Raw genomic sequence first — 27,490 nt, 5'->3', positions numbered from 1 at the left:
TTTCTGAATGACACCATTCAACAAACATCCTGTCTTGGCCTAGCCAAGATAAAATACTTAAATAAACCGTCTATTCCAAAGCCCATACCCGATAGTAATAGCACTACAGATGTGGAGATAGACGTATCCCATATTTTATACCAAAATAGAACAAATCCTTATTGGAAAAAATCGTTGATCTGGCCCACAGACACTAATAACTGTCAAGATAGATTCCTGAACAAAACAGGGGTTTAAACAGAACAGTCCAGACCCTAGATACTCCCAGAGACAACATCCAGGGATAGTTACAACATACAGTGTAGGGAAACTTTGCCTCGAATGGCTACAGAAATCCACACTGGCTGAAATTAAGCAGCACTTGACTTTACTTAAAGACGGTGCTGACTTGCGTGATTTCATACTGGGACCATGCAAACAGCGTCAAAAACGTTTCATAGCGGCTCGTATATACGCTGCATACAACGAAGCTTGGAAAGAAACACAAATTGAAACTGCTGAAAAAATACGAGAAATTGATCGTATTAATTTGGAAAAATCACTTTCTGTAGTGGACAATTGGTTAATGACTCTGTCCTCCAGAATATATTCACTGGACAGCATTGTATCATCTGCTATTGACATAATAGAGCAGGACTTGCTAATGTTACAACATGGTCAGTCCCAATTGCGTTCTATTGTAGAGCTTGGCTGGACGTTGCAAAATCTGCGTTCAGGCTACGTGCCATGGCGTCTAATCAACATAACGTCATTATTCTCTATCTTTAACCTTACCGATAAACAAATCAGTTTGGCACAAAAAGGAGCAGACTATACGATTCTGAGCATTGAAAAACTTGAGAGATTACCATTGACAATGTCAGAAAGACCTGTCATTGAATGGATAATACACGGAACAATTACAATTCCGATAACAACTTTCCAGTTTAAATATTGCCAAGAGTATATACCAGCAGGCCAGTATGAAAGGTTGGGTAAAGGATACATCAAATCAACCTGGGATTTACCTTACACACACAAATGTTATAGTGAAGGAAAAAATGAAGTATTCCTTAGTGGTAACAATTGTAAAAAATCACTAAGAGGTACACTTCTGTGTCAAGGTATTAACTTGCATGGAGCCTGCGAAGGGTCTTCAAATAACCTTTCATGTCACCTGCATGGCACTCCTGCAAAACAGATAAGGCCATCTTTCAGACAGCTTTCCAAAGACAGATATGTTCTAATAAGTGACCACAGCTGTTGTAGCATGGTGCCAGGAAACCCCTATCTCGTAACCGTCACTTCCAGGGTCATTTGCTGTATGCAAGTATTGTATCCACACAGCAATCCAGACATGGAGGCTGCGTTATGGCCTTCTTTGAATATCTCTTCTATTCGAATTGATACTTTAAGCAGAATGAAATCTATTCTTTTACAGACAACTGTGCCTTTAACCTCGTCCAAAGAGACGTATGATCTGCACGTTGCAAGGACAGCGGCAGAGATACACTCCCTATTATCAACAAATTGCCCCGTCCATTTTGTAGAAATGTTAAGTCAAATCTTAAACATGTCGGATACCAGTGGCATCGCACATGTATTTAAGACAGTTTTTTCGGGACTGTTAGCACCCTTTGAAACAGTTCTGGGCATTTTCCCGAATTTTGTCCATTCATTATTTGGCGGCCTGCCTCTTCTTTTGGGACTCGTAGCAGGAATTTTATTTTTGATCCTTCTGCTCCGATATGGCAAGCCAAACCACAGACAAGACTCCAGCAATGATGGGAGAAACGATCCTCGCTATAAGCTACCGGGACCGCATCACTAAAGTCCTCGGATTAGCCCGGCTAAGAGACCTAAGTGCAACCTGGTTTCTTTCATTTAGACCAATCTGGCAAGATTGCATTTTACCTGTGCTTCAATGTCTGCTATGCGGAGAAGAATGCGTGTTGGACGTCTGTCTTACACTACCATCAGCAGTACCAATGGATATAGATACCTTGCTAGGTCCGGAAACGACTCATGCATCGTGTTGTCCCCAGCGGCTACCTATTCTGATGACTGCATTCGTTGAGACTTCACCACTACGAGTAGGTGGCGGTGAAGTACGAGAGGAAAGCAGCACCAAACAGGTACAACCCTCTGTGAGCATTGCTGACCCTGACATCGATGATAGCAATCATTCTCACATATGCACAATCTCAGCATTTTCAAACTTGGTCGAACTTTCACCTGATGTTGTAGACCAATTTTTTGCAAGCCAGTCTGATATGATGTTCTCCCCTGAACAACAAGCACACAGCGTTCCCTGAACTCTGAATTCGGCCTTGAGCTTTTGATAAACACAGCTACTGAAAACATTTGGAACTATTTTTCCCCTGAAAGCGAAATTTTTTCTCACTTCCAAATATTTACCTTTTTCTGGCACATGGTACTCTGCTTAAAGTAGAACTATTCTTAGAGAACAGAGCTTCTATTTTAGGAACTCTAGAGACAATATTTTACCTCAGCCTCTAACATATGTACAGCATTTGTATAAATATGTGATGGAATATATTCAGAGCCATTTCATGTGTAATTTTCGCAATTCATTCAGCTGATATATATATATGCATTTAACTGAATGATAACACTGCTTAATAAGCGTACAGTACCAATACTCATTTTCGTGTATTTACCATATACCATTTCAAATGCGAATTATGTATTTTGGGGTGGGTTGGAAAACACACATGCATCGTTATATGTTTAATATTGCTTAGTTTTTAGTAATGATGGACATTAATACGTGGAGTGGGTGTTGTGTTTCTATCTAGGATCCTAATTCGATATTCCCGATTTATGCCCTTATATGGTTATAATAAATAATATCCTTATAAAGGCATAAGAATCATATCCATATTTAGTAATAGCCCATGCAGTCCAAATACGGCAAGGCTACTCCCCTAGACTCCTAGAAAGTACAACACGTTCTTTAAACAAACCAAGCCTCCAGCAGCATGGGAAATCCCCCTGCTCTTGTTTTGATTTGCACAAGAACTCCTAGAGTCCAGAAAGAACTGTTAGTTCTTAGTGACGTCTTATGTCCAACCTTACGTCAAACCCGGCACCTTTCAGGTATAAATATACCTACGTTGCCTTAAGCAAACACACGGTGGTTTGGAGCAGAGCGGCTATCTACTTGCCCGAAGCCCAGCTGATGCGAGAGCCGAAGGAAGCCGCCCCTCCCTTTGGACGCACTGAGTAAGACGCTGTCTTTTTCTCCAGCCGAGAAAATTCCAGCTCCGGTGTTTCCAGTCACCCTTGCGGGTTGCTGGGAGATCGAGGCCTGAGAGAGAGATACAAGACCTCCTACATTCTAGAACCAAGGTACGGAGCTGACTAAACCCTTAAGAAAATTCCTGATTCAGATTCCTTGGCAAAAGCCAACTTAACTTAAACTGCAACTTATTTACTCCTTCCCACGCATTAGGCTTAGGTCAGGTACACCGGGGTAGGCGTATCTTAGAAGCACCAGTTGAGTACGTTAGTAAATGTTTTTATGTATGTATATATTTTATCCATTTTAAAGTATCACATGGCTAAGAAACCATATCAATGCTTTTACAGTATTATTTCATAATACTACTTTTACTGTACGCACTTTACTTCATGATAAGTATTGCAATTGTGGCAATTCATTTCTCTTGCATGAGAAAGAAGACTGCTCAATAAATAACACCTTTTATTGAAAACGCCCGTCTCTCTATTTCTCTACACTCTGGTGAAACTAAGTATGCATGATTGACTGAGTGAAATAACCGTCTATTGTTTTCACACGACTCTAGAGATACACTCTTTATTCTGAGGGAGCAAAGTTGTCATGTTTATGCGGTTGTCAGAAGCTAATCCCTTCTTGCCTAAATCCGGAGAGTTAACTCTTTCCTGAACATTCGAGAAAGTTTCTAGTGACCTCTGAGCTAGCTGGCAAAACTAATTAAGTCTAATATAGTCAGTAGAGACCTAGTCGACATCAGTCCTACGTCTACACTACTATTTATATTATTCCAATGCACAGGGCCTATTGGGAATATAGGAACTACACTACATGTGCAAATTAAAAGCATCCTACAATGTGCACAATTAAGCAACTAGAAAAGAAAATGATAATGGGTTATTCAAGAAACACACAGCAATATGAGAGTCTGGTATATCTTAGCGACCTTATGGTCCCCCAAGTCTCCTGAAATAAGCTTACCCTCTAGCGGATGAAATTCAGGGGGGTCCTTCAGGGCCATTATATATGTTGTCAATGCATGGCAGAACTGTAGGTAGCAATGGAACTGACTGCAGTACAGCTTATACTTAGTTTGCAAAATATGAAAGGACTTAAGAGTACTCCCACTCATAACACAACCCTGGGTAGAAATCCCTATCAGGTCCCATCCCTGAAATCACTCCAGTCCGGCCACCTGCGCCAGCATACGGCCCTTCCAGAGTGGTATCAACTCCGGTAGCCTCCCCCACCAGCCCATCTGTTGGCAGGTGCATCTCCACAGGTTGAAAACCACCCTGGTCACCAGAGAAAGGCCACCAAGGCTGCCACCACAATAAAAAAACGAGACCAAGGGGGTGTCAGCCATAGCCCACATGTCGGATACAAAGGCTGAGTTGCCTCGGAAGTCGTACCACTGGTCATTAATTATCAGTAAATGTGAGGCTTGGTAGTATGATTCAATATCGGCCGCTGCAATACCCCCAAAGTAAGTAGATTTAAAACATTTGCTAAGAGCAATATGGAGGATGTCACCGTCCCACAGGAAGCTAAGGTGGATACTATTTAGTTTCCAAAACCGCTGTCTTGGCATGTCGCACAGGAAGTCTTGTAGCTGGTATAGGAAGCACGGCACCATTTTAAAGATTGCTGATCTACCAGTCAGGGAGAGAGGTAAGACAGGCCACACTCGAGCATCCTCCCTGCGGTGGAAATATCTGATAGGAACATACCAGGTAAGCTTGGTTTGCAATTTGTTTAATTAGAATTACAAGGGTACTTATTTTTTTTTTTTTTTTTGTAAGACCTTTATTCACAGATAGCAAATTACACAGCCTGAGCCTACAACCCTGAGGCCGGCCCGCTATTGATGATGTTTATCCAAAAAGCAATAATTCAGCCATGTAATGCAGTGCGGAAATTTCAGGCCGAGCCGCCTTGTATGCCCTCCGTAGGACTCTCGGCAAACAGTCAGTATGAGTCTTACATTTTGTCATTACAGAACAAAGTAACGGTAAACATACCCCAACTTAAGACCTTGCATTTACCTCATACACGACCTATACAGAAAGTGGAACAGTAGTCCAGCATTCCCTCAGCGCAACCCCCAGACCCCCCCCGACTCTCTCCCCAGCATCACACACATCAGCGTAGCCTGTAGGACAATCTAATCCTCCTCATCTCCCTGCAGTGAGGTTAGGTATTCTGATAAGAAACACCATATATCCTTTGGTCTCGAGTGCACTGGTAATTCCTCCTCATACGTTTGCAGCTTATCTCGGCAGATGGACATGTCATGCAGCCACACCTTTGTAGTCGGTACCCTACGGCTGTGCCAACATTGCGCCACCTGTCTTTTCGCTAATAACAGGGCGATTGCACAGAATTTGCGCTTTAGCGCTCTGAATTGGGGTATAATACCTAGCAAACAGACCTGTGGCGTGCACTGTACCTCATCCTCTAACATGGTCGTGAGTTTGGCAGTAATCTCTTCCCAGTATTCCGCTACTCTCTCGCAAGACCAGGCTAGATGCACAAAATCCGCACCCTCCCTGCCACAACGCTTGCATTTGTCTTCCTCTTGCAGTCCAAATTTACGCAGTTTCGTCGGCGTGTAGTAGGCCTGATGAATGAATTTGAAATGAATAATTCTCAGATTCCCATTTGGTGTCAGTATCTGTGTCAGTGCGCAGGAGCTGTGCCATTCCTCATCTGTTAGTGGAGTATCTAGCAGCGCATCCCACCGCTCCTTAGCCTTAAGTGTGTGGCCTGCTATTTCTGATTGTGCAGCTGTGTACAGTCTGGACACCAAGTGTGACAAGTCTCTTGTAGTGATCAGCATCTGCAGGGGTGCCAGGCTTTCCGGTTCCGCAGGGAAGGACGGGTAGTGCTCCCTCAATGCCCTCGTTAATCTATAATATGTGAATCTAAACATAGGAGTCTGGTTTTGGATATAACTCAATCGGTCTATGTCCTGAAATGTGCCTTCCTGAAATACGTCACCCATCTTGTCAATGCCAGCTCTAGTCAGCAAGGACATCCCCACCCTCTCGCCAGTGACTGACAGCGCCTGATGATACTGCAATGGCATGTCCGGTGCATATAACGGGGTTTTGCGTGCCAACTGCCCTAGCTTATTCCACGCTTTAATCGTGGTGTCGACAGTGTTGATATCCTTCGCATGCAGCGGTGGTCTGGTGTGCGACAATATCGCGGATAGGGGGATAGGGTGGGCATCTCCCTCCTCAACAGCCGCGTGAGTAAGATAGGGGACTTCGTGGTACCAGTATGCTGCATACTGTGCCTGGGCACATAGGTAATATAGTAGGAAATCAGGCACCCCGAATCCGCCCTTGGCAATCGGGAGCGTCAGTGTCTGTAAATCGATACGAGCTTGTTTACCCGCCCATATCAGGGTTAGTACCAGTGACTTTATATGGCGGAAGACCTCTCGTGTTGGCGGGATGGGTATGTTATTAAAAAGATACAGTAACTTGGGTAAAACGTTCATTTTGACGATCGCTATTCGATCAGCAAGCGATAGAGGTAAGTGGATCCACCGACGGACCTTCTCGTCCAGTTTGGAAAGTACCACCCCATAGTTAGCTCGCATGACTTCGTCCGGATCTCTGTGAAACATGACCCCCAGATAGCGAATCGGATCCTGCTGCCACTCTAGCGGGAAATCAACCTCAAAGGGAACTGTGGCGTCCGTGAGAGGTATGATTGAGGATTTGGACCAATTAATCGCTAATCCCGAGTGTCCTCCAAAACGGATGTACTCCCTGAGTAGCGGGTTTAGATGTACTTCCGGATCGCGCACGTACAGTAGCATATCGTCTGCGTAGAGCGATATGTGTAGTGGCCTAGCCACAAATTGTAACGCCGATTCCTTGTAATTTTGTCGCACTATGCACGCTAGTGGCTCCAACGCCAGCGCAAAGAGCAGGGGTGACAGGGGGCAGCCCTGCCTTGTTCCTCGCCCAATATCAAATGGAGCCGATACATAGCCATTGACCCGGATTCTTGCACATGGTTGAGTATATAGCAAGGAGATCCACTGGACAAATCTTTTCGGGAAACCCATCCTATTTAGGACAGCTAGCATATAACGCCATTCAATAGAATCAAACGCTTTCGCAGCGTCAAGCATCACAGCCACCGCCCTAACCGAAGGCTTCAGGTAGTGTGCCAATGCAAATAGGGATCTGGTATTATGCGAGGTTGACCTAGTGGGTACAAACCCCGCTTGGTCCGGAAGAACCAGTAGAGTCAACAAAGGGGACAGCCTGACAGCCAACAGTTTAGCTATTATCTTCGAGTCTACGTTGATCAGGGACAGGGGTCTGTAGGAATCACAGTGCTCCGGATCCTTGGATGGTTTTAGGAGTGCAATGACCATGGCTTCCCGTAGTGTGGGGGGGAGCAGTGATTTCTCAAATGATGTACCATACATGTCCACCAGATAGGGGGCGATGACATCTACAAATTTCTTATAAAATTCGGACGTGTACCCATCAGGGCCCGGTGCTTTTCCGTTTGGGAGTGAAGCGATCACCTCGGTGACCTCTCCCACCGTAATTGGCCGCGCTAAATATTCTCTATGGGCGTCCGACAGCCAGCCAATTGCCACATCATGCAAGTAATCATATGTTTCTTCCTCGGCCGCTGTTGATTGAGATTGATATAGAGTGCTATAGGAGTCCACAAAACATTTCAATATGTCAGAGGACTGTGTTTGTAATACCCCCTCCCTAGATTTAACTCGTAGTATCGCTGTCTGTCCCCGACCCTCACATATTTTCCGTGCCAGTACACTTCCTGGTCTACCCCCTTCTCCAAAGGCTCTAGCCGTTTGCTTGCGATCTAAGTACTTAATTTCTGATGTTAAAAAATCAGTATGTTCGGTGTTTAAGTCGCGCAACTTGGGTAACAATAAGATGTCCTGCGTTGTTTCGTATTGTAGTTCCAAGTCCCTCATTTGACTTTCGCAGCGGCGAATCTGACCCCTAATGTCCTTGAGTACTCCAATAGTAGTGCTAATGCAGACCCCTCTAATCGTGGCCTTAAAGGCTTCCCAGAGGAGACATGGGTCCTCAGTAGTCTGAGAGTTAACAGCGAAGTAGTCTTTGATCGCGTTAGTCAAGGTGTCAACATATATTGGGTCTGTGAGGGCTTGGGAATTAAAACGCCATTGAAAAGGGGGGAGTTCATAATGTGGAATGTCCAATTGCAACAGTACCGGGTTGTGGTCTGACAATGTACGCGGCAGTACTTGCAACGTGCGAACCCACAGTGCCATGTCTTTGGAACCCAGCCAGTAGTCCAGCCTGGACCAGCTATTGTGAGATGCAGTGATGTGTGTAGCGCCAGGTGCGTCATTGTGTTGTAATCGCCAGAGATCTGCTAAGGCCAGATCCTCCATCATGTGACCCATCATGAGCCTAGATTGTTTGTGTTGTTCCACTGATTGTGATGAGCGATCCAGCCCGTCCCGTAATGTCACGTTCCAGTCCCCCCCGCATAACATGTGTGTGGCAGTGTGTTTCTGCATGTGTCCCCACACTTCTCGATAAAATTCCGGCGCATCAGTATTCGGGCCATATACATTAAGGAGTGTTATATGTTGTCCTCTCAGTGTACCTGACACCAGCACATACCTGCCAGCCGGGTCCTGCGTTACATGCTTTTCCTCAAATTCGATCCCTTTCTTAATCAATATGAGCACCCCCCGGGAGTAAGATGAGTATGATGCCCTGTAGGACCTCCCCGCCCATCTCAACCCCAATGTGGCGTGAGTGTGCGGTGCGAGGTGTGATTCCTGCAGGAATGCTATATCAATGTTCCATCTAGTAAGACTAGCGAATACCTGTCTAATTTTCTGAGGGCGTGAGAATCCGCGTATGTTCCAAGTAAGAACGTTCAGGCCAACTCTGCGTTCACGTCCAGAACCTGGTGTTCATAAATAATGCAATACCACTCATACCATCACACACAAGGGTCATGCCCGGATCCCGTCCCCACCCAGCACTGTGATCATACGTCGCCATGACATTCACTCGCCGTGTAGAATCCAATAATGTGTACATTTGTAAAGTCTTCGGTCTTGGTAAACAGTCAAACATCCCCCCACCCCAAGTCCCACCCACTCCAGCATCCCCAACCTGCCGAAGCCATACCCCTTCAGAGCACAATTCCCGCAACCACATAACCTTCAACTCAGTGCTCACACTAAGAACTTGTAGTGGGTACTACCCTCATGGAGGACCGCCAGGAGCACATCTCTACACCCGACGGACGGGTGCAGGCGATACTAGTAAAACTTAAACATGTTTGTGATATATGTGTCCATTAATCCACAGACCCCACTTCCCCAACACTACTCCTCACATGAGTTCAAGCAGTAGCGCAGTCATATAGGAGATGCAACCTCCCCTCACATTAATCAGCCGTATGTGTTTGAAACTAGTCGCAGATCAACCCGTCATCAGTCTGTCTTGCACCCGGCCACCCTCTGACACACTCTATTCGGATAGCAGCGGCGGGCATGGATGATCCCTCCTTTGCCAGTCTCCACAGCACTACCCGATATGTACCTCAGTGTTCAAATGGCCGTCTCCTTCTTCACCACCGCGCTTCAGTTCAGCGGGTCTAAGAGCACACCCACGTGGAGAGGTCCTGATCCACCGCACCTAGAAGCAGCCATAGTGACAGTCTAACGTGGCTGCGTGAGTAGTGATCCGGCGGGGAGTGTACAGCAGCAAGGGCCATACATGGATATCTGTTACAGTTCAGGCCAGGAGTGCATTACGGCCCTCGTCATCCCCACCCCTCCCCTCCCCTCCCCTTCTATGCCCAATGTCGAATCAATGCGCCAACCTCTCACCTCTAGGAGACTTGTATCAGCCAGTGCCGTTCAGTATAGCCGGAGATGGTCATGTAGCAGCCCATTGTAGTCAACTGCACAGCAACACTCACCTCCGTACCACGTGAATCACCACTATTATTATCATTCCAAGTCTTCGTTCCGATCGTTCTGGGACTCCGACCTGGCCTCCCGCTGTATCTTCTTAACAAATTCAAGGGCCACTTTGGGCGTCGCCAGTATTGTCGCCTTCTCCTTCCACACCACTCGGAGTCGGGCAGGATATAGCATGGAATAGCCAATGTTCATCTCTCTTAGCTTAGCCTTTACTGCTGTGTATTCCTTACGTGCCTGTTGTACTGCGACTGTGTGATCAGGGTAAAACTCCAGACTGTTGCCTTGATGGGTGATCTTGCCCTTTTCCCTTGCCAGCCTGAGGATCGTGTCCCTGTCTCGATAATTGAGGATCCGCGCCACCACCGGCCTAGGCGTAGCACCAGTTGGTGGTTTGGGGCCCAATGTCCGATGGGCTCTTTCGACGATGAAGATCTGCGACAGCGCCTCCGCACCAAAGATATCCTTACATAGGCCCTCGATGTAATGCTCCATCCGCCCCGTGTTGGTCGTTTCTGGCAGGCCCGTGATGCGCACGTTATTACGCCTCGAGCGCGCTTCCAAATCTTCCTCCTTCGCTTTTATCACCTCCAATATTCGTTCCATTCCCGCGCATTTAGTGGTAGACGTTCGCGCTTCATCTTCAACCGCCGATATTCTCGTTTCCGCTTCATCCAGTCGCTCTCCATGCTTTTCTTGTCGAGCAGCCATGCCATCCATCCTGCACGTAAGATTGTCAAGCTTACCATTTATATCTTGCAGGTTCGATTGAATTGCCATCAGAATCTTTTCTATGTTATTAGTTGACGGTGAGTCTGAAGAGCCGCCGGCCTCCGCCATATCCTCCGCAGGTTTTGTCGCCTTCCTGTTGTCAAAGGTAAGTTTTGGTTGCTGCTTATCCGGCTTACCCATTGTGGCGATCGGTGAATGTACTTTCCGCAATGTGGGTCCAGACGCCCTCGTTATCCGGACCGTCGTCGCCGTGTTGTCTTGGCAGTGGGGCCCAGCAGTTGCACCTGACCTTCACCTCCCACACGACACGGTCACCGCCAGTGGTCACCCTCCAGGGCGTGCAGGATACGCGTGGTATGTGGTCAGTCCACCTCAGGAGCCTCAGGAAACGAGGCGGCTGGACACGCCCGCGTCCACAGGGGGGCCGCACCGCCTCAATCTGTCACAGTCGTATATGTTCTTGCTCCTGATGCCCCCTGGCAGCTCCGGAATTCACTCCCCTGGGTAGTCAGTAGGTTGGCCTCAGGTCGCAGGTGGCAGGCCGCTCCCAGTCTCAATCGGTCAGCAAATTTATTCCCAGTCGCCGCCCCCGCTAAATCTCCGACCAGGCAGCGCCACACAGTCTAGTTCGCGGTCACCGGCGCGAGTCTGCATTTTCCGCCATTACGGCAATAAGCGCCGCCATCTTGTCAGGCATGCAGGCGGGACGGTGAAGGACACAGTCTGCGTTGTGCAGGGGCGACAGGTGCGGAGATCATGCACTCTTTACCAGGCAGCAGGAGCTTACCCCCGATCCGTGCTCGCTGGGTCCTCCAGGCAGTCTTCCGCCGATGTCACCACATGAGCACAGGGTCCGCTGTCTGCCGCCGGCCATCTTGTCAGGCAGTCCGGCACTCACCGCAGCTATCTCGGCGTTCTCCTCAACACGGGGACGGAGACCACAATTTATCAGGTCCGCTCAAGCCCCTCATCTTCCGACACAGATAGCGGGTCGTGAAACGAGGGTTGGTGGGATTACAGCGTCAATGGATCACATCGCGTGTGATCGCCCGGCGGAGCTGCAGCTCAGGCAGCCATTCCGCTGTGCGCCCCCTAGCGCCTCCAATTACAAGGGTACTTGAGTGCCACTGAGGCAGTACTCAATTGGATTAAGTGTCTCAATGGAAGGCTCTACCAAGCCTACAGATATGGTCTCTTTTTATATTTTACAGCATAAGAAGAGTGTTTACGCCTTTGACATGTGATGCAATCTAACATGCCAACTAGAAATATGAAGGATCATGCTGGAGAAAATGTAGTTAACATTCCCTGTGTGCACCATGTAGGTATATAGAAATCATGGTGTAACAATGCCTATCCTTAGCACACACAAGTAAAGAAAACATGATGTAGAAGCTGGAGTTGACACATATTTCAGGTAACGGAGGTAGTTGTAAGTAGGGTAAGCAGGTATGTATGTATTTGTTATTTCTCTAACACAAACCTAGCCAAACTGCAGCAGAGTGATTTTCAGGGTGAAAGGCAAATTCTACTCAACAAATGAATGGAGCGTTTGCTTAGGTCTGGGACTAGAAGTGTACTGTGATTGCATTGATGTAGTGTTATTTAAAGAGGTTCATCTTAAACTCTTTCCTAAAATTGGAGCAGCATTGTGGAGGTCCTTATGAGTAAGTTTGTGTTGTTTTAGTTCCTGGGTGCAGGTATATAAAATACTTCTGCCTTGTTTTTTCCTTTTTGACACGTTTTAGTCTCCAGTCCAATCATGTCCTAGCTGCGGGTATGCCGAGATCCACCAGAGATGGTGTACTTGTCTGCAAGATTAACAGGGGTGATGGTCACGATGGATTTCTAAATGATGCAGCTGATTTTGAAGATGGTGCAGGTTGCCTAGATGAACCAGTTGAGTTCCATCATGATGTGAAAATATTTGTTCTGGCCATGGATTAGATGTGCTGTGGTGTGTAGGATTCCTTGTAAAGAGTGTGGAGTCCGAAGGACCATGGAAATCCATCCAGATGCAAGAGTATGAGGGCTTAAACTTGTTTTCTGGAAGAAATGGTTTCATTTTGTTTAGAAAAAGAGCTTGTACCAGTTTATCTTTGTTTTTTGGCAGTGTGTTCCTTGAGGATGAGGTTGGTGTCCGGTGTGATTTCAGTTAAGGTTAGTGTTGTTCGAAGCCATCAAGGTGCATGTCTATGAGCCAGGTTTTTACGGTTCTTTCGCATTTGTGCCGAGAACCAGGAGCTGCCCCTCCACCAAGCAGTTTCTGAACCCGATCCCGCCTAAGCTTGGGCAGCCCTGATGCCTTAGAAAGGAAGGTGCATGTACACTCTGTGTGTGTGTGTGAGTGAGTGCGGCCCGTCAGACGGAGGCTGTGGAGAGTGTGCCCCAGTTGGAAGCGGAGGCGGCCCTGGTAGCACCGGGTGCAGCTTGCATCCGACTGTAGATCCTCACTCACCCACAGGCATCCACTGGTTTCGCCTGTTTTCGCTCCTTTTTCTGTGCCCACAGCCTCTGCTGTCCTGTCCCACCATGTGCAAATTTTGAAAAGTGACTTAACTGCCCGGTTCTGCCACCAGTGGACTCTAGCCCCCATAAAACCATCTCGCCTGGCGGCGCTACCGACACCACGAGAGGGAAAGTGCCCAGAGGCTCTTAAAACCAGCCCGCCCACGTCCGTCGGAGCCTGGAAGAGGCTGGGCTGGGCCATTCCTCTAAGTCCCAGTACCCGAGACTTCCTGAGTGCTGATACTCTTTCTACACAAGGTACCGTTCCTTTATCTGTTTTTGGGCGCTCTTGATTTAAACTCTGCCATTTGTTGGGATCACTAATATGGCTAAAAGGAAGGGTATTACTGATTAAATCGGGAAAGGAACAACAGGGACACTGGACGCTTTCTCAACCAGGGCGGAGTCCGTCCTTAATCATGAGATCCAGTTGGCAGAATGACGGCTTTTATTGGGATCTCTTATCTCTCAAAAGCGTTGCTCCCTAGGCAGTATGCTAGGGACGGGGAAACTCCAACCATCACCCAAACATCGCCCATTGCTTCCCCGCCCCCCTGTACCAATTTCACTTTCCCCCTTGGTAGAGGCATCCAAGGGCCCTAATATTACCAAGAGGGGACAGGCTGCAAAAAATCAACCTGTGAATGACAATGAACCGCTGGTAAAAAAAAAAAAGGAAAACTGGGGGATCACAAAAACAATAACCCCAGAAACCAGCTTGGGCAGTGAAATCTAGAGGGACTGGAGGGACTAAAGTTGCTGAATCAAACCAGACTTTAAACAGGAACACCATACCTACGCAAACTCAACCCCCGGGATCACTTGACAATGACACCTGGGAAAGATTCAAGACTATAGTCACTACACTTTTGGAACCACTTTTCCTCAAAATAACTCAAATTGAGGAGAGGCTCAAAACCATTGAGGAAGTGGGGGCTATCCGGGGGATTGAAAAACCTATTCACCCTGAGATGTGTATAATAGAGAACCACCAAACTACTACAAGAACAAATCCACTTATTCCTGGCTCTATGTCCTCACCAACCCCCGACACAACCCGAAATGTTAATCCTGGGTCACCTGGGCCCCCACAACCATTGTCTAGTAACACCATGAACAGTTCATAGCATAAGGGATCACAATCCATTGGGCCAGGCCAAATTTAGTGGGGTTATTAATGAGGGTCCCTCGGGCACTGGTCATCAGACACTTCAGCTCCCTCCTGCATCTTCTCCCCTTGTACTAGTTTTGTGGAATGTTCCAATCCTGAGGGAAGGTCAGTACGAATCTACGGGCCAACTACTGGACAAACCACTACACTGGCTCTCTCGCCAAATTAAGCCCAGAGGGGGCCCTTCTTTAAAAAACCAAATGATCATGCACGGGGTAGCCTGGGTGGGGCCATCGAGGAAATCGCTGGAGGGGGACTGTGTGGTGATTAACTTTAACAACCCATATGCATTGAAATATGTATTGAACCAACTACACAGTCAGCCCCCAAAAGACACACAGACCAAGGGTCTCCCACTGGTGTGTTTCTACAATCGCTCCCCATCCTGCCTTCAAGATTTCAGTAAGAACCCATTGGATGGCATAGTCAGAAATATAACCGAGAGGGATACGGCTGTAGCAGGGCCAGGAATTTGTACAACAAATAGGTATGCCCCACTCTCGGACCTAGATTATTGTGATTGACTATCCCCATCAATATCCAAAGCGCCTCTCTCTGAGCACCACTTATCTTTTACCTCCTCGCTTTCTCCCAGACAGAATGAACCTGAGGGAAAGAACAATAACCTATTTAAAATAAGTTCTTGGAATGTGCCGGGAATCTACAAAACGTTGGATAACGCAGACTGGTAAACGCTTTGGCAGGCTAATGATATCATCTGCTTCCAGAAAACCTGGGCTACAGAACATGTTTTCATTAATGGGTACCGCTCTTTCCAAACTATGGCTTTGCCATCAACCGCCGGGCGATTGAAAGGGCGCCTACTAACTTTAATACCTAATACAACATCATTAAAAATAAGGAAATTTGATGACAGGAGCCCTTTCTTCCATCTTGTTTTTGAATTTCCAAAAAGGGAACTTGTATTCTGATAAACTTTTACAATAATAACTTTGGCCCAAAAATGTACATTGTTGTAAATGAGGTTAATACCGTAATTGAATCGAGGAGATGTCTAAATGCAAAAACCAAGATGAGGTGTTTACCATAATCTGATTGGGAGACTTCAACATCCATCCATGCAAACATAATCAAAACAAACTATGCGGTTTGGTTGATTTGATAAGTAATCCTGCCTCCCTTTTTGCTCATAGCATTTACGGTAATTGCCTTAACCACATGAGCGCTAGCGAAATTCCCCTCCTGTGCTCATGTTTTAAAAAACCCATTATTCATGACGAGCTGGGCTCGTCATGAGCGTGCGAGGAGGCTACCTCATGACGAGCCCAGCTCGTCATGAGCGTCGAAGGGGTTAACAGGACCTTGTCTAGTAGAAATTTGTCTATCATGAATATTGGGGGTAATTTAGTGGGCTCCTCTATGAAAACCTTTTCCCAGGAGGCCTATGAGTCAACAATCGATTTTATACTAGTCTCTTCTATGGTTGATGGCAGCTTTAGTAGTACAGATGCTAAATTCAAAGGTTTCAGTGATCCCGCTATTTTAACTGGTAATATTTTGAATTCCAATGAGAAGGACACACATATGGTAGTTGATCGCCCTGTATTGGCCTAAAAAACGGTTATCAATTGAAATGGGCTCAAATTGATAGTTTTGAATTTATCCCTGAAATAATAAAAACCACCCAAACTTGTATTAAAAGGTGTCTGGACCTATCCACAGCACCCTCAACACGGGTCCACTCGTTTACTGATCTCTTGATGCATATAAAAAGGCAGCCCTTACCCGTAAAAGCAATGGAAAGAGTCCTACCCAAAAGGGATGGTTGTCACCACCTGTAGCAAAGCCAAGAAAGCCCTTACTAATGCTCTTAAAACTCGGCCACGCCATCAAACCCAGATCGCCCTACTGCGTACCCAGTTTAAATTGGCTAGAAGAAAAAGGGAGAGCATACTAAGGGAGGAAATTTGGGAAAGGCTTACTCAAGCTACTATAGCAGGAGATAGTAGGGAGTTTTGGGCCATAATCAACTCACCGTATTTTAAGACCCATAAGGACCCTTCGTTGGATACATATGTTAGAGAGGAGTGGATAGAATACTTTACTAATATCTTCTCGTCTGCTGACCCCACTGCCCATTGCCCATCTGTCCCGCTGAATAATAGGAAGGTATTCTTGTCATTCTCGCTTACTGAGGTTAGGAGGGCCCTAACGTCATGCAATACAGGAAGAGCCCCAGGTCCGGATGGGGTCACGATAGACCTCTTCCAGGACAACTATCACCTTTGGGTTCCAATACTGACCCATGTTTTTAACAAAATAGCAATAGTAGACCCCCCCCCCCTTTATGGAACACAAGTATAACAGTTCCTATCTATAAAAAAAGGGGGACAAGGGTAGCCCTAAAAACTACAGGCCTATTTCCCTTTTAGACACTACTGCGTAACTCATGGGCCGTCGGCTTTTAGCCTGATTAGAAGCTTGGGCAGTTTATAAGAATATATTAATGCAAGCTCGGTATGGGTTTCAACAGGGTAGGGTAACTGTAGATCAATGCCTCAATCTTTCACTGTTATTTACAACAAGGGGTGGTGATGGACAGAGTCTCTGAATTAAGCAGAATACTCTCACCCAGTCAAGAGATCAGGGCTAGATCCAACACCGTTTTTTTAGCTCATTGCACCATCCCAGTTTCAGAACCTGGATGTATGCAAATTAGTCTGTCCCTGGCCCAGTGCATCATGGGAACAGGGCAGACCAGACTACAAAAGCCAATTCTTACACTGGGAAGGAAACAAGCTTCCGGGGACCGGTTTCTGGCATTTCAGCCGTCTTCGGCCCGGCTTGCTTGAATCCTGATGGTGCAATGAGCAAGGGACTCACATCTGAGTATACCCTTCCACGCTTAGGGTGGACAAAATTATTTACAACAAGGGGTGGTGATGGACAGAGTCTCTGAATTAAGCAGAATACCCTCACCCAGTCAAGTGATCAGGGCTAGATCCAACACCGTTTTTTTAGCTCATTGCACCATCCCAGTTTCAGAACCTGGCTGTATGCAAACTAGTCTGTCCCTGGCCCAGTGCATCATGGGAACAGGGCAGACCAGACTACAAAAGCCAATTCTTACACTGGGAAGGAAACAAGCTTCCGGGGACCGGTTTCTGGCATTTCAGCCGTCTTCGGCCCGGCTTGCTTGAATCCTGATGGTGCAATGAGCAAGGGACTCACATCTGAGTATACCCTTCCACGCTTAGGGTGGACAAAATTATTTACAACAAGGGGTGGTGATGGACAGAGTCTCTGAATTAAGCAGAATACTCTCACCCAGTCAAGAGATCAGGGCTAGATCCAACACCGTTTTTTTAGCTCATTGCACCATCCCAGTTTCAGAACCTGGCTGTATGCAAATTAGTCTGTCCCTGGCCCAGTGCATCATGGGAACAGGGCAGACCAGACTACAAAAGCCAATTCTTACACTGGGAAGGAAACAAGCTTCCGGGGACCGGTTTCTGGCATTTCAGCCGTCTTCGGCCCGGCTTGCTTGAATCCTGATGGTGCAATGAGCAAGGGACTCACATCTGAGTATACCCTTCCACGCTTAGGGTGGACAAAATTATTTACAACAAGGGGTGGTGATGGACAGAGTCTCTGAATTAAGCAGAATACTCTCACCCAGTCAAGAGATCAGGGCTAGATCCAACACCGTTTTTTTTAGCTCATTGCACCATCCCAGTTTCAGAACCTGGCTGTATGCAAATTAGTCTGTCCCTGGCCCAGTGCATCATGGGAACAGGGCAGACCAGACTACAAAAGCCAATTCTTACACTGGGAAGGAAACAAGCTTCCGGGGACCGGTTTCTGGCAGTTCAGCCGTCTTTGGCCCGGCTTGCTTGAATCCTGATGGTGCAATGAGCAAGGGACTCACATCTGAGTATACCCTTCCACGCTTAGGGTGGACAAAATTATTTACAACAAGGGGTGGTGATGGACAGAGTCTCTGAATTAATCAGAATACTCTCACCCAGTCAAGAGATCAGGGCTAGATCCAACACTGTTTTTTTAGCTCATTGCACCATCCCAGTTTCAGAACCTGGCTGTATGCAAATTAGTCTGTCCCTGGCCCAGTGCATCATGGTAACAGGGCAGACCAGACTACAAAAGCCAATTCTTACACTGGGAAGGAAACAAGCTTCCGGGGACCGGTTTCTGGCATTTCAGCCGTCTTCGGCCCGGCTTGCTTGAATCCTGATGGTGCAATGAGCAAGGGACTCACATCTGAGTATACCCTTCCACGCTTAGGGTGGACAAAATCTTTCACTGATCATTGAAAAATATACAAGGGCTAAGTGTGGGAAAATCTATCTTGCCTTTATGGACCTTTCAGCAGCATTTGACTGTATTTCCCACCCAAAGCTCTGGTATATCATAGAAGATGATGGGATCAACCCTCAAATAATTGACTTTATCCGGCAATTGTACTCGGAGTCATCAGTCGAGAAAAACGGGGAATGTACCTGTCTTTTTAAGATCTTAAGGGGGGTAGGACAGGGCTGTGTCCTTGCGCCGTTCTTGGTTTCCATCTATACGAAAGTCATGGGAAACGCCCTTCTGGGTGTAACCCCTGATCACCCCGTGTCAGAGTCTATCCAGTTCCCAATTCTGGCCTATGCAGACAATGCAGTCCTTATCGCCAAAGCAGGGATAGGGCTGCGTCGCCTAATCACCACTTATGCCCCCTTCATGGATTCCCTTGACATGAAGGTTAACCAGTCAAAATCATTTGTAATTATTGCCAAGGGGGTGTTCGAGGAAAACTATCACACCTACACACAGAATCAGGGAAAATTGAGGTGGTGGAGTTGTTCCCCTATCTTGGGGTGCTTCGTGATAAGAATCAAACGTGGTCTAGACTAATTGATGCAAGGGCCATGTGAATGGAAAGGAGTCTGGGAGCATTAAAAGCATTTACCTCCAAGATAGGCAGGAAACCTTTGGCCACTGTTAAGATTTATAACGCTAAAATGAAATCTGCGGCCACATATGGAGCTGGTGTCTGGGGTCTGACACACCTCGAACAACTCCAAATCATTGAAGATACATTTTTTAAATCCTTGGTCTCCCTTCCCCAATCTAATTTTATACTCCACACTGAGTTGAGCCTAACCTATATTACGGATTCAATTAGATTGGCTCCTTTGCTCCTGTTGTTTTCAATTTGGCGAAGGAAAACTCTCCCTTTAATTCAGAGTATAATAAACGATTGCCTGAGCCTCGACAATTATAAGCGAGTCAGATGGATTAAGTATGTCGAGTGAGAATTGATGGAGTTAGGTATGAAAGTATTGTTTACAGACCCGATGTCTTGTAGGTTAATGTCCAAGCAAAGACTGGTCGACACTTTTATGCTGAAAGCCCAGTAGATTTGTAGGGAGAACAACCACAGGAAGAAGTCTACTCTGGTTTATCAACCACATTTATCTACTTGGGCAGGTATATTCTCCTACCTAGAGGAGGTTACAATACCACACCACAAATGTATATTACTCTTATTTTGGTTCAATTTGATCCTACTGATGCTGGGGTTCCCATTGAAAACTTATAACCATTTGGAGTAGATTAACTGTCCTTGTGACAAGTACTCTGCCCAAACAGATCTTCATATACTGTTCTTTTGTGGTCACTATTGTAAAGAAAGGAAAACGTACATTGTACATATTTTAAAGAGCCATAATTTTGTCCAATGTAGGGTTGCACTATTCTTTTTAAAATCATTACCAGACCATCTAGTGTGCTTCTCCCTAGCCTCATTTCTATGGGCTTGTAGAAAAAGGTGGAAGATCTTGGATTATAAAACTTTTTAGGTAAATTTATTTAACTATATATATTCTGCTTTTTAACTTCTATTTGATATGGCAGATTTTAGTACTTATAAACTTAAACTTTGTAAGATTTTTAACTTCTTTCAATAAGAATTTAGATTAAATGGTTACCATATTTTATTTATGAGAATTGTGTTTCCCTTTTAAATGTATTGTTATTTCTGTACTTTTATGACCATACCTAAGAATGATCAAATAAAGTTGAAATTGAAATTGTATGATTCTTTCTTGTTGTTTCGGCACATAACAGGAATTCTGTCTTGGTTGGGTTGAACTTAAGGTAGGTGCTGTACATCCAGGTCTGAGTGATGTGTAGGCTGTGATTGAGGCGTTGGATGTCTGAAGCACAGGAGACGTTCAAGTATAGTTGTATATTATTAGCATATTGGTGAACTCAGATGCTGTTTTCTGTGAGTGGAGCTCCAAGAGGCTCCATGTGGATGATGGAGATGACGAGGGACAATATGCACCCTGGAGATACTATGCAGGTCTTGTGGTATATGGGGTGCCCATGTGAACACACTGGTGTTTGTTGTAAAGTTAGGAGTGAAGGAGATTGCCAGTGAACCCCTTTTGAGACTCTAGGATGTAGATGAGGGTGGGACGGTCGACTATGTTGAAGGCAGCTGAGAGATCCAGCAATATAAAGAGGCAGGAATTATCTGTGGTCATGAAAGCCCTGTCTATGATGAGGGTTTATGAGACGTTGGCATCAAAACAGCGCTTGGCAGTCACCATGTCTCCTGACTCTACCTTTCCTGTTTTCTGAATCTACTGATTGATGAGTGGCTTTTGCAACACATACTGAAGTGCACAGCAGCCACTGCTGCTGGAGAGCATGTGCACTCCTATGCTGTGCCACAGCACCAGTGACAGGCTGGGGCAGTCACCACAAGTGCTTCTGGCATGACACCAGATTCAGACAGGACAAGGCCCAGTGGTAGAGACCATGATTTAGTTCTTTTTTAGGAGTTTTCTCTGTTAGAAGAGGTGTAAGATGGTCGTATAAGCATTTTCAGAATCATAATCATGCAACATGAAAACACAGGGGTAGTTCCATGATGAATTTTCAGTACCTCTAAGAAGACTATATAGAAGATGTGAAAGTTCTGTTATTCAGTGATCCGGGGGGGGCGAGGGGGGTGCAACAAATGCTTTATGGCTGGTACTGAGAGCTATCTGAGTGAGCCATAAGTGGTGGCATCTCCAAATTCCGAGGTACTCACTGAACATCTCAAATATGTAAAAGAATATATGATGAGAAATGAAAGTGGTGCAGCACAGATTTTTGTAATGAGTTGATGGTCCAGTTAGACAAACAAAAACACAGTTACAGAAGAATGCATGTGTCAAACCCCTCACTACTGTATGACCCTGAGCTTCAACCAATCACCATGTAACTTTGCCAAAATCTTGCTTAGCCTCAAAGGATGTTGTGGCAAACAAAGTTCTGTAATTCCTAAAATGTTAGGGTATTTTCCAGCTTTAGCAACTGTTAGCTATGCAGAGCCTAGTCTTGAAGAAGTCCAGATAAATGGGTGCACGTGTTTGCATATATTGGTTGTTCTCTATCAGGGCAAACGTTTGTAAATGATAAGCATTAATGGCCTGAGTATTTGTAACTAATCTTCATTACTCAGATTCCAAGTCTTCCTGGTCACAGTCCTGACTCTATCTGTATGTTCTAAGTACAACAGCTATGAGGGGGGCCAGAGCAAAACGTCTGATGGAGAGCAGTAGCACACATCTCTAATGTACTGACAGGACATACCCATAAGTGATACAAACACTTGGTCTCCCATTAGGGACCTCACCACGGATGTAGTAGAAAGTATGACTATTCTCGATGTGGATTCAGATTAAGAGTGTTGGACTGTCGCCTACACAGTATGGTATACTTGCTGCTTTGGTTTACTCCTGTGTGGGAAAACAACAATCACTAATTGGAGTGAGAGGTCATTGTACAGCATGCATTTATGAGTCCAAGGACTCTAGTCTTCACATGTACTTCAAAACCACTAATTACCAAATACAATTGAGGCCTGTCCTAAAATGTCTCACCTAAGTGTAGTGAGTCCTACCATAACCATACAACATTAATGTCACAGCAACTCATAACTAAAATTGGTTTTAAGTTTAAAGGGCTAGCGCAGATAATTTTTTTGTGGACATGACTTTCCTTCATAATATAATAATGTTGACAAGGCAGAAAAGTTGTAATATAGCCAGAGGGTACCAAAGAAGTTGCTCTGTCATTCAGACATTTAGCTGTAATCTGCTATTTTCCAGTTACTTTGCTCTGATATTTAAGTTAGCTGATTATATTAGCCATTCTGTTCATCAGGATGAAGAACTACGTATAATATGCCTAGAGCTTGATCTGCCACCTTCGTTTGGTGACAGACTTAAATAAGAGATACATTGTAATTTGAAAATCATCGTTTATACCGACTAATTTTTTTTATTTATCTTTTGTGGAATTCTTTCACAGCTACCTCGTCAGATCCAGACTTGGCCATAGAAGTACGAAACGCCAGATTCTCCTGGTCTCTGCTGAAGGAATCTGGTGTTGACCTGGATGAACCCAAAGAAGAGGAAAACAATGCCTTGGAGACATTAGGATTAAGTATGGATGGTATACACTCTCTATATTGCATGCTTTATATCCCACTAGCAGCCCGTCCGGGTATGAATTGCTGCCGGCCAGTAGTATATTGTTTTGTAGGATTTCGTTTTGATAGCATTTCTTATCTGTGACAGGCCTGTGAAACGCTCCGATTCACAGTGCACTGCTGATGCACTTAAAAGTGCGCGTTCAGTAGTGTGTGAACTCGAGTTTCACTACTTTATTCTTCCTTGTAATATTATATAGCGCAAACTCGACAACATGGCATGAGCACAATTTACAATACAGTAGAACACATTCATTTGTGGTAGGCACTGGGAGACAAAGGGGTTTGCCTGGAATCACAGGATGTTGAGCTGATGCCGAAGTTCGCAATTCTAGAACTTGTGGCGGGAGGTGTGTCTAAAAGTGTATGTCGGTGCTGGCCATCAATGAGAGAGACCTGTGCATTTTTCAAATAGGTGGTGAAAAATATGAGTATGTTGCTGGAGAGGTGGGCCGCCGTGCCACCAATGTACTTACCGGGGGAGGGTAAACACCCATTATTCCGCAACTCTCTTTCCACATACCATCACTCCGCATACTTTCATTACGAAAGTACCATGACTCCGCAATGCCATTATAACGCATGGCATTACATTTTATATGCTTTTACCACGCATACATTTACAACGACATTCGTTCTAAATGCATGAATGGTAAAAGCATGTTTTTTTTAAATGTTTGGATAAGGTAAGTATGGGTATAGGGGTATATGTTTTGGGGTACTGAGGTATATGTTTTGGGGTGTTTGGGTATTTTAAGGGTTCAGATATAGTTTTGGGTTATGGGGTACAGGGGTAGTTTTAGGGTTAGGTATGGGTTTTGGGGTACAGGGGTATTTTTAGGGTTCAGGGCTAGCTTTGGGTTTTGGGGTATAGGGGTATTTTTAGGGTTCAGGGGTAGCTTTGGGTTTTGGGGTACAGGGGTATTTTAAGGGTTCAGGGCTAGGTTTGGGTTTTGGGGTACAGGTGTATTTTAGGGTTCAGGGGTAGGTTTGGGTTTTGGGGTACAGGGTTATTTTTAGGGTTCATGGCTAGGTTTGGGTTTTGGGGTACAGGGGTATTTTTAGGGTTCAGGGGTAGGTTTGGGTTTTGGGGTACAGGGGTATTTTAAGGGTTCAGGGCTAGGTTTGGGTTTTGGGGTACAGGGGTATTTTAGGGTTCAGGGGTAGGTTTGGGGTACAGGGGTATTTTTATGGTTCAGGGCTTGGTTTGGGTTTTGGGGTACAGGATTTATTTTTAGGGTTCAGGGGTAGGTTTGGGTTTTGGGGTACAGGGTATATTTATAGGGTTAAGATGGGTTAGTGTTTAAGGGTGTTGGGGTATTTTAAGGAGTAAGGATGGGTTAAGATTATGGGGTGCAGGGGTATTTAAAGGGAGCAGGGTGGACACCCGGAACTGGAATGTACAGAACCTGGGAAGTAAAAACAATGAAATATTGGGCACAACGCTCGCTTTTTTTCCGTAATCCCGCACCCCGCACACGCCCCCAGCACACGATATGAGATATGGCATGAAGGGCGGAACGTACCACACGCCCCCAGCGTTTGTCACGCCCCCAGCACACGCCCACAGCACAACGCAGACACGCCCACAAGGGACTACTTTTACCTTTTAAATGTATATGGTGGGCGTCTGCATAGCCTATGTCCTTCTGCTGCAACTGCCCTTTCCAACGCTGTATTGGGTGTTGTGATTGGTGCTGTGGTTCCTGAGATTACCCGCCTCAAAGGTTTGGGCTCTCTCTTTATTATATTAGTATAGATAACAGTTATGTCACATTCAGTATTTCAGCCTAAAAACTACATTAAAAGATAAGTATGCTAGGTGAGCACACTAGTTTATAGGTGAATGCAGACAATGTGAAACTAATGAACATGTTACTTCCCTTTAGTATCGCCTTATCTGGTAGAGACTATATCTAGCCACAGATTTCTAACCATAGAATTTCCTAGGCGTCAGACAGGATCCAGAATATTTTTCATGAGCAGCACCCCTGCATGCCAGTACTAGGTGTTTTTTGGCTTTGCATGCGCTGTCTTCTATGGCACCTACATAGGCGCCACCCAGGAACGCCAACATCAGTTTCTTTTCACAGCTTTCCATGCCAGAAGCATGGAGCCATGAAGAACACTGACCACTGGTGTTGAAAACTAGGGCCCTAAAAGGGAAAACGTGTCCCTATAAATATGTTTTCAGAGTGGGGAGGATCAGTAAGGAATCTGTAGCTAGATGTACCGAAGGTAAGTAACCTCAGATTCCTTACCTTAGAATAGATACCAAATCAATACCATCCATGGCGGTGGGTCGGCAGACCATTTTCATAAAAGGAAGTCCTGCAAGACCGAAAATGCCGATCCCTACGGACCTGACTGTTCAGGCAGTAGTGTTTGGTGAACGTGTGCAGGGAAGCCCCCATTGCTGCCTGGCAGATATCCAGGACCAGAACTCCACGGGCTAATGCAGTGGTCGCAGCTTTAGCTCTGGTCGAATAAGCTTGCAAGCCTTCAGAAGGTTGCTTCTTGGCCTTCTGGATGTGGTCTGCTTCTACACAGCCCGACATTTCTTTGCACCAATATACCCCACAAAGAGTTGGTTGTACACCCAGAACTATTGTGTGCATCAAGGTAGGATGACAACATGCTTTTTGGGCCCAGACGGTGAAGTTCCTCTTCTTTAGAGAGAAATGGTGTGGAAAAGTCAGCCCATAACGCACCTGATGCCCAGGCTGCTGGCGCAAGACGCCTCTTAGTTCCCATTTTGAACAATTACCAAATAAAGAGACGGGCGCTGGAAGCAGGAAAACAAGAACAGAGTTTTATTTCTCATGAGGAGAGCCTGTCATGTCGGACACTCGCATAGTGTCTTCAGGAGGTGCTCTAACAAGTTTCTCTGAGGCTTCGTCTTTTATACACATGTTTATGATGCACAAACATTCCTTATTGCAATAAAGACGCTTTGAAGTAGGAAAAAGCATGCTTGGAATCCCAGCTTCAGGCCTATTCCCATACCAGTCGCTCAGATGTCATCCTCCCCTCCTGAATGTAACAAGAGATTGTGATCTCTCAGCCGGACATTCCTACAGGACACGAGGGCAGGAGGGGATGATCAGATCAAAGGTTGGGCAGGCGATAAGATCGGGCACTTCGGTTGGTGTATCACGGTTTTGTTATGCTGGGCAGAAAAAAGGGGGGGGTGTACATCCACGAGGCTTGGTCTTAGGACTTGGGACCGGGTCGAAAGGCCAAGTGCAGCTGGGGGGGGCTCGTCAGCAGAGGGGAAGGGTGTTCTTGGGAGGAAATGGGGGGGGTGTGGGTCAAGCAGGAGTGTTACTTCTAGAGCAGGGTCACGCAGAGGGAGAGGGTTTTATGGCCGATGCATGAGCAGTGCGCGCGGGCAGGGGTGCCGGGGGTTTAACAAACGGGCAGAGAGGCCATGGTGCCTAAAATGGCTGTCGTGTACGTGTGTGCATGGGTCTATGCTGGCGGGATAACACAGTCAGTGTTTCGCGATATCCGTTCTGCTTACAACAAGGGGTACAGTGAATACAAATGAGCGCCGCTTATGTGCATATACATTGCCATTTTCAACAGTCGCCGCTTTTTAACATAAGTTAGTTCATTTCGGTGTTTACCCCAACTGACGGAGTGTACATATAGCCATGTGTGGCCAATGAAATAGCGTTTGTCAATACTAGCAGATTGCGTGTAACCATATGCAGTCGATACGATTGGCGGAATGCGGTACATATGAATTTACATTTGTTGGGTTATTCATACAAGTCTAGAGATCGGCATAATACTTAGTCGGGGTCAATCAAGAAAAAGGTTCCGACACATTATAGAATCAGGTTCTGACTTTCTCTCCGGTGACATCAACATACAGTAAAAAGTGCTCTGATACCTTCGGGTCTTGTCAGTGCTATATGAGACTTTTGGAAAACTAAATACATGAGTGACCGATGTAACATTTTTGAAAGCAATACAAAAATGGTTGAGGGAGGAATTCGGTTCGATACAAGCAATTAGTCAAGGGGTGGGTAGAAAGTTCAGGAAGGGGGGTCTTCGTCACAATGTCTTTTTAACAGCGAGCCATCACTGGTAGGCTCTGGTAGTCCGTCTTCTTTCGTTGGCGCTGTTGAGTACCGGCGGTGGAGCTATAGGTCCAGCTCGGATCCATCCTTACGCGTTGCAGGGTGCGATCAGTCCTCTGCTGTTAGATCACAGTCCTGTTTCCTAACTGATCTTCTTAGGGGTGCCTCATGCTGGGCACCTGCGTGTCTTTCTTCTTTCGTGGCAAAACCTTATTCTATCTAAATGCTGCTCTTCTTTTCTGAGTCAAAAGTTATGCGAAAA

General features: G+C 45.8%; 1 protein-coding gene across 1 annotated transcript in view; it reads left to right on the top strand.

Annotated features, from left to right (window-relative positions):
• LOC144762276 (ATP-binding cassette sub-family C member 10-like) overlaps nt 1–27,490 on the top strand; it is a 1,522,948-nt gene that overhangs the window by 492,132 nt on the left and 1,003,326 nt on the right. The window contains exon 7 of the mRNA XM_078647417.1: nt 22,960–23,103. Coding sequence (XP_078503543.1) covers nt 22,960–23,103 — 144 coding nt within the window. The remainder of the gene's footprint in view (nt 1–22,959; nt 23,104–27,490) is intronic.

Source organism: Lissotriton helveticus, chromosome 6 (assembly GCF_964261635.1).
Source record: "Lissotriton helveticus chromosome 6, aLisHel1.1, whole genome shotgun sequence".
NCBI classification, from domain to species: Eukaryota; Metazoa; Chordata; class Amphibia; order Caudata; family Salamandridae; genus Lissotriton; species Lissotriton helveticus.
This window is presented reverse-complemented; position numbering and strand designations above follow the sequence as displayed.